Genomic DNA, 7,673 nt, shown 5'->3' with positions numbered 1-7,673 from the left:
TTTTTTTTTCATCTTTTTAAATCATTTAATTTTTAATTTAAAGAGAATAAAGAATTTATTATGGTAATTGTTTTCTTTCTTCTTCTTTCATTTGGATTTTCTCAACAATGTTTAGAGGCACAAGAAATTATATTAACGTCTTCAAATACTAAAATACTCATTAATAATAAATTAATGAAAGTTTCAACACCATCATATACTGGATGTAATGATTTTAAACAACATCATACAAGATGGTTTAAAATCAAAAATTATGAAAATGTTCCTCTTCTTGTAAATATTTCATATTCTCCAATTACTCATCTCCATGTTGTTGATTCATGTTTATTTCAAAATTGTTTATTAAATTCTTTCCAAAAAACATCTTCAATTATTCTTGAAAGTGAATCATCTGTTTATCTTGCTTTCTTTACTTCAACTCCTCCACTTCAATCAACTCTTCAAATTGATTCATCAAAATTAGATAAAATTAAAATTATTCAACCAAATGAAAATCAAATGAAACACACAACATCTCATATTAAAATTACATCTATACCTACTTCTGTTTTTTGTGGAAATGAATGTAAAATTTCAATACCTTCTCAATCTAAAACAATTAAAATAGGAAATTGTAATAATCAAATTAAACATATTTCATCAATATGTGAAGATGGAATTAATCCTCTTCAATTCTCATTTTGTTCAAATGGATATATTACATCTTTATTAAATAAAAATTCAGGAAAATGTATTTTATCACTTAGTCTTGATAAAGAAACATCTATTTCTTTAAAACCATATAAAGAAAAAACAAAAATACGATTGAATAATAATCATTATGAAGAAACTATTGATCTTCCAAAAATTGGTGGAAAAAGATTAAGAAATTATGAAATTAATCTTCCTAAAGGAAAGGTATTATCAATAAATACTGTTAATCAAAATGGTCAAATAATTAAACCTTTCTTATCAAATACAAAATCTTCTAGTTTTCATTGTAATAGTAATGGTGTTTGTTCTCTTTTTAAAAAAGCTTCAAAAAATGAAAAAGTTAATATTGGAATTGGTTTGCTTCATTTATCTAATTTAACTAAAATTGTAATTCATCTTGGTGATACTCCAATTAAAATATCTCATTCTATTCCTTTTACTACTACTCAACCTCAACTTAATTTTATTCCTCATCAACCTCCTCAAAATACTCCTCAAATAATTGATGAATATAAAGAAGGTGGTTCAAAACAATATGTTTTTATTTCAATTGGTATGGTTTTTTTCATATTAGTTATTGGATTTATTTTCATTATGTTTCGTCCAAATTCATTATTTAGATTATTCAATTAATTTAAATGATTTTTTTCAAACCAATCTTTATTTAATATAATAACTCTTCAAATATACTAATATAATATTATTAAATGAAATAACCAATATTCAATTATAGTAAATAAGAAATTGAGAAAGTAGAATAATACTTAATAATTGGTTTATCTAAATACCTTTGTACCTTTTTTTTTAATAGAATCAAATAAAAAAAAAATAGAATAAAAGAAGAAATGAAGATATTTTAATGTTTCATAATTCTTTTGAAAGAAGAAATAACATCTCTTGGAAGATTTTTTAAATTATCAATATTTTCAATAGTATGAAGAGAATAACAATTTTGAATTTGAAGTTTAGAAATAGTAGAAGGAGGTGATAATGATTCAATACAATCACAATTACTAATAAAACATTCTTGAATTAATGAAGTATCAAGATGATTAAAAGTTTCTAAATTATCACAACCATTAACCGATATAAATTGTAATGAAGTTGGAACATCAATATATTGGAGATGATTACAATTTGTACAATCAATTTTAGTTAATGAAGTTGAGTTATTAATATTTAATGAAAGTAAATCATTACAATTATCAATACGAATAGATTGTAAAGTAAATGGAAAAGTAATATTAGATAATACTAAACAATTCTTTAATAATAATTGTTTTAAAGAATAATCATGACAAGAAAGAGAAGTTAATGAAGAACAATCATTAATTTCAAGGTCTTCAAGACATGAACCAAAAGAAATAGATTGTAAATTAATACATGAATTTACAATAACATGTTTAACATTAATTTGATTAAAAGAATCTAAATGAACACATTTCCATTCTTTAAGTTCAATTTTATTATTTTTAATTGAATCATTTAATATATTTTGTGTTAAAATAGGACTATTTAAAGTTAAACTAATTTCCAATAATAATGAAGGACGAATAGATAATTCATGAAGATGTTTAAGTTCTATTAAATTTGAACATTCAATAATAGATAAATCAGTTAAATGAGTTGAAAGTGAAAGAGTTTTTAAAGAAGGACAACGAATTATTTCTAAAACATTTAAGAAATTTAACATTTCAATAGAAGATAATTCTAATACTTTACAATTATCTAATCTTAATTTAGTTAATATAGTTGGAAGTTCTAATGTTTTAAGATTTTCCATCATAAATAATGATAATTCTTTAAGTTGAAGAGAAGTTATTGAATTTAAAGTACGAATATTAAAACAATTACTTAATTCAAGTTTAGTAAGATGAGAAGAGAATTTAAAACTTTTAATTTGTTTTAATCCTGAAAGTTTTAAAGATTCTAATGTAAGTTTTTGTAAATTATCTAAAGAAGTTAATCTCTTAAAAGAATCTAATACTAATTTAGTAATAGTAGTAGGTAATGTTAATGATTTAACTTTTTTACAAGAAAATAAATGAATTTCTTTAATAGGAGCATCAGATAAATTAAAAAGAGAAGATAAAGAAGGACATTCTTTTAATTCTAATTTTGTTAAAGTAGAAGGGATTGTAATTGATTTAATATTTTCCATAGATTCTAAATATAAATATTTCATTGAAATTTTTTTAATATTTGGAAGAGTAATATTCATATTATCATACATAACTAATTTTGAAATAGTTGATGGTAATTTAATTGATTTTAATGAAGAACAATAACAAATTTTAAGTATTTGAATATTTAATTTTTGTAGATTAAAAATTTTAGAAATTGATTTACATCCACTAATTTCTAGAAAAGAAATAGTAGAAGGACAACTTAATGAAGTTAAAAATGAACAATTAAGTATTTGAAGATCTTGAAGAGGAATATTTATTAAATTTGGTAAAGAAATACATTCCCAAGCTTCAATAATAATTCCAGTAAGAGAAGTTGGAATAAATGGATGTTTAAGATTGTAATAGAAAGGTAATAAATTTTTAAAAGGAATATTTAATTCATGTAAATTAGGTAATGTTAATAAATTTTTACATTTAGAAATATTTAAATATTCTAAAGAAAGTGGAAAACGAATAATTTCTAAACTAGGACATTGAGTTAATTCTATATTTTTTAATACTGTCATTTCTTCTAAATTAGGAAATTCAATAACATGTTGACAATCATTTATTATCATTTTTGTTAATGTTGTTGGAAAACTTAAACAAGTTAATGCATCACATGCTGTAATATCCATCATTTTTAATGGTAAATCCATTAAATTAGGATAAAAAGTAAGTGAATGACATCCATGAAGAATAAGTGAAGTTAAATTAGGTGGAAATGATAACATTTCAAGATATTTAGCATCTGATATTCTAAGATCTTTCAATTGATAAAGTTCAGTAAGATTAGTTAATGTAGTAGTTTGAGTTGAACTATAATTTTGAAGATTTAAATAAGTAAGAGAAGATGGAAATAATAAATTATCAACATTAAATGGTCCAATAGTTTCAAATGATAATAATTTTAATTCTGTAAAATTTCTAAGTTCAATTAATTTTTCACAATTACTAATTTGAATTAAAGTTAATAATGAAGGAAGACATAATGTTGTAAGAGAAGTACAATATTTTAAATATAAATCTTTAACAGATGCATTTTCTAAATTTAAAAGATGAGTAATTGATAAACAATCATTAAGTTGAAGATATGTAAGAGTAGATGGAATATCTAATTTAACTATTTTAGAACAACTTATTATTTTTAAATTTTGTAATTTTGCTTTATTTAAATTTTCTAATGAAGTTAATAAAATACATTTATCAATAGATAATTCTATTAATGATGTTGGAATATTTAATGTATAAAATGAATTACATGATATTAATTCTAATTTTTGAATATAACATTCATTTAATTCTGGAATACTAATTGAATCTGTATTAATCATTCCAAAAGAAATAATATTTTTAGGTAATAATAATGAACATTTATTAATATAATGACAATCATTAAATACAATAGAAGTTAATGTAGTACATGTAGTAATATCAATTGTTTTTATATCTTCATTATCACATATTCCATTAATATTCATTTTAATTGGACAATTTAATAAACTAAATTCTTTAATAAATTCTTTTTTTATTATTAATGAACTAGATATCCAATAAATATTTTCATTATCTGGCATTAATTTTACTTTATCATTTAATACACTATCAATTAATTCATTTTTTGTTACAAAGATATGAGCAAATGGTTGATTTTGAATAAATCCTTGACATTCACCTTCTGTTATTTTATCAAATCTAATATATATTTCTTGATTAATTAAATCACAATCACTTAATATTTTTCCTAATATTAATGAATATCTTCCATTACATTTAAAATATATTTCTTTTAATTTATTATTCTTTTTAATTTTTAAAAGACATTCTTTTATTAATTCTTCAAATATTGATACATCATTATTATTAAAATCAATTCTTAATCGTTTTAATGATATAAGTCCTTCAAAATCAATTATAATTTCTGGATAAAGAATAATTGTTAAATCAATAACTTTATGTTTAATTGATTGAAAAATATTATGATTAACATTTGAAAAATCATTAATTATCATTAATGATTCATATTTTAATAATTTATTTGCCATAATTGTTTCTATTGTTTCTAATTGTCCTTTAAAATGTTTTAAATTTCTAAATACTAATAAATCTTTTCTTGCTGTAATAATTCTTTTTTTCATTCCAATTGTTTTATTTATTTTTTTTTCACTATAATATGGATTTGTTGAAACATGTCTAATAGCTGAATAAATATGTTTACTAACATATCTCATATTAATAACTGTATTAATACTATCGGAATACATTATTACTGCAATTATTTCTTCTAATCCTAATCCTCCTTTTCTTTTAATTTTTTCATCTTTTTCTTTTTCTTTATCACTTTTTTCAAATGGAATAAATAACATTTCTTTCTTTTTATTTTCTTTTGGACTTTCTTTTTCTTTATATTCAATTATTTTATTTTCTTTCCTTTCTTCTTTTAAATATTTACTCCCTTCACTATTTCTTCGTTGTTTTTTTTCATTTTCTTCTTCTTTTTGAATTGTACTTCCTGTTGATTTTCTTTTATCATTATTTTTATTACTTTTTAACACCTCCATAATTGATTCCTATATTGTATTAATGAAATGTCTTCTTTTTAAAAAAGAAGGAAAATAAACCAAACCATTAAAGAATGAGTAAATCTTTTTAGTTACCTCCCAAAAAAAAACTATAAAAACGAATTGTTGAAATTCTTTATTATTTTAATGTTTTATTTTATTTTCATGTTTTTATTTAATAAATATTTAATCCTAAAAATTAACTTCAATGAAATTTAAAAAAAATTTGTAGTTTATAAATCAGTTTTCTCTCCTTTTGAAATCATATCAATTCCATTTCCACTTACTAATATTAATTTATGTTGTGTTTGATAATTTTCTTTATTATCTTTTATTTCATATTCAATACAATCTTGGAGAATAATATCTATTTCTTTTAATATATTTTATTATTATAGTATTATTTTTTTTTTAACAAACTTGTATATTCATCAATTCCTTTCATTATCCCAACAAATTCACGTTGACTTTTTAATATTATCCATACTTTTGTATTAATCCATTCAAGTAATATTTGTGTAGGAAGTTGTTTATCCATACAACTAATCCAATTTAAATTATTAGTTTCATCTAATATTTCTTTAATGCAATCTCCTCCTCAACTCCCTTCATCTCCTCATCATCCTCATGATTTGTATTGTGAAAATACAAATTATCATACAAATTCTTCTCGTCAAATAATAAGTCAACGACAACAAGATGAGTCATTAATTGCAACATATCAACAATATTATTATCCTAATTCAAAAATTGAAAATCCTCCTCTATATGCATACCCTGATCCTAAAGTTTTTAATATAAAAGAAACTATTTCTGTTTTACCTCAACAACCTATAGAATCTCCAATTCAACCTTCTATTTCTGATAAAGTATTATCACCAAATGGTAGACAAATAAAACATCCAATTAAACGATTTGGTGGTAGTGATTTTTGGGAAAAAATGTCATTAGAATCAGAAAATTATAATTTTAAAGAAAGACCATTTCCACCTGCTCGAATTAGAAAACTTACAAAAATCAATATTGATAATAAACAATTAAAAACAGAAACAGTAGAAATACTTTCTCGTGCATGTGAATTATTTATTAAAGATTTAACAACACGTGCAGGATATATTACTTCATACTCAAAAAGAAAAGTAATTAAAAAAGATGATATTGTTAAAGCAATTGTTAGTGATGAAAAGTTTGATTTGCTTATTGATTTCTTACCACATAATTGATTATTTGTAACAATTTATAATAATATTCTTTATAATTTAAACAATAAATTAATTGATCATTTTTAAAACATCTCTTGAACTAATGTTGTTGTTGAACATAAAACCACTTCTTCTTTATTATCAAAAAACATATTGTGAATTTGTGTACCAATAGAAATAATTTCATCAGAATATAAAAATGGTTCATTATTTTTCTCAACTGATTCAATCATTTCATATATATCTATGGTTTTTGTTTGAAAAGAATATCCAAACAATCCAATTACATCTATAATATAGTTATTACTAGTATTGATAATTTGGTATGACGTTGGTTCTTTTGGAAATTTAGATTTTAAATATTCCTTAAAATCAACAACATCTCCTTCAATTTCAATTGTTGATATATAAGGAATTGCAGCATCCACTTCTTTTGGGTGTAATATTGAAAATGTAATAGTTGCATATTGTGCTAATAATCCTATTAGGAAAAATGTTTCAATTGATGCATCTCCAGCATATTGTATTTTACTTTTTTTCATAAGGTGTGGTGTTTGACTTGATTCAGACTCAGAATCATCAGGTACCACAACCGCAGTAAACATCTCCAAAATATTTCAAAGAACTTTTTTTCATTAAAATAAAAAATTATTAATTGATATTTATCTTTCTTGTATTTAAAATTATTTAAACAAAAAAAAAATATCTGTCTATCTTTTTAAAGTGAAAGAAAAAAAAAAAATAGAATATTACTCTTGACCCATTTCTTGTTCTTCTTCTTTTTCAATACCAGTAGTATGTTTAGAAACTACTAATATTCTTAACATAGACTTATCTACTAATACACCTGCACTTCTTTTTGATTCAGAATCCATACAATGTGATTTTAAGAATAACATATGACCACTCTCTGATAAAAGAATATTATCTTTTTCATTTCCTTTTCCTCTAATAATATAATCACACTTAGTATTTTCTAGAACATCTGTATCTAACAACCATCCATTTTCTTTAGATTCTTTTTCTGAACCACCTATAGGAATAGTTTT

At 21.8% G+C, this 7,673-nt stretch overlaps 5 protein-coding genes across 5 annotated transcripts; 2 read left to right on the top strand and 3 right to left on the bottom strand.

Moving 5' to 3' along the window:
* Window positions 1-60: 60 nt before the first annotated feature.
* ENU1_018710 (hypothetical protein) lies at window positions 61-1,326 on the top strand (the record flags this gene model as incomplete). Its single annotated transcript, XM_008856932.1, has 1 exon — window positions 61-1,326. The coding sequence occupies one exon, from the start codon at window positions 61-63 to the stop codon at window positions 1,324-1,326; it is 1,266 nt and encodes a 421-aa protein (XP_008855154.1).
* A 223-nt stretch (window positions 1,327-1,549) lies between these two features.
* Window positions 1,550-5,422, bottom strand: ENU1_018700 (leucine-rich repeat containing protein; the record flags this gene model as incomplete). Its single annotated transcript, XM_008856931.1, has 1 exon — window positions 1,550-5,422. One exon carries the CDS (start codon window positions 5,420-5,422, stop codon window positions 1,550-1,552), a length of 3,873 nt encoding a protein of 1,290 aa, XP_008855153.1.
* A 233-nt stretch (window positions 5,423-5,655) lies between these two features.
* On the bottom strand, window positions 5,656-5,960 carry ENU1_018690 (LSM domain containing protein; the record flags this gene model as incomplete). The annotated part of the gene is made up of 2 exons (XM_008856930.1): window positions 5,656-5,789; window positions 5,843-5,960. 2 exons carry the CDS (start codon window positions 5,958-5,960, stop codon window positions 5,656-5,658), a joined length of 252 nt encoding a protein of 83 aa, XP_008855152.1.
* Window positions 5,961-6,006: 46 nt separating this feature from the next.
* On the top strand, window positions 6,007-6,645 carry ENU1_018680 (CBF/NF-Y transcription factor domain containing protein; the record flags this gene model as incomplete). Its single annotated transcript, XM_008856929.1, has 1 exon — window positions 6,007-6,645. One exon carries the CDS (start codon window positions 6,007-6,009, stop codon window positions 6,643-6,645), a length of 639 nt encoding a protein of 212 aa, XP_008855151.1.
* Window positions 6,646-6,707: 62 nt separating this feature from the next.
* On the bottom strand, window positions 6,708-7,229 carry ENU1_018670 (hypothetical protein; the record flags this gene model as incomplete). Its single annotated transcript, XM_008856928.1, has 1 exon — window positions 6,708-7,229. One exon carries the CDS (start codon window positions 7,227-7,229, stop codon window positions 6,708-6,710), a length of 522 nt encoding a protein of 173 aa, XP_008855150.1.
* Window positions 7,230-7,673: the final 444 nt, after the last annotated feature.

This window comes from Entamoeba nuttalli (genome assembly GCF_000257125.1).
Source record: "Entamoeba nuttalli P19 unplaced genomic scaffold asmbl_2313, whole genome shotgun sequence".
Classification (NCBI taxonomy): Eukaryota; Evosea; order Mastigamoebida; family Endamoebidae; genus Entamoeba; species Entamoeba nuttalli.
Note: the sequence above shows the minus strand (reverse complement) of the source record. Positions and strands in the feature narration are given on the sequence as shown.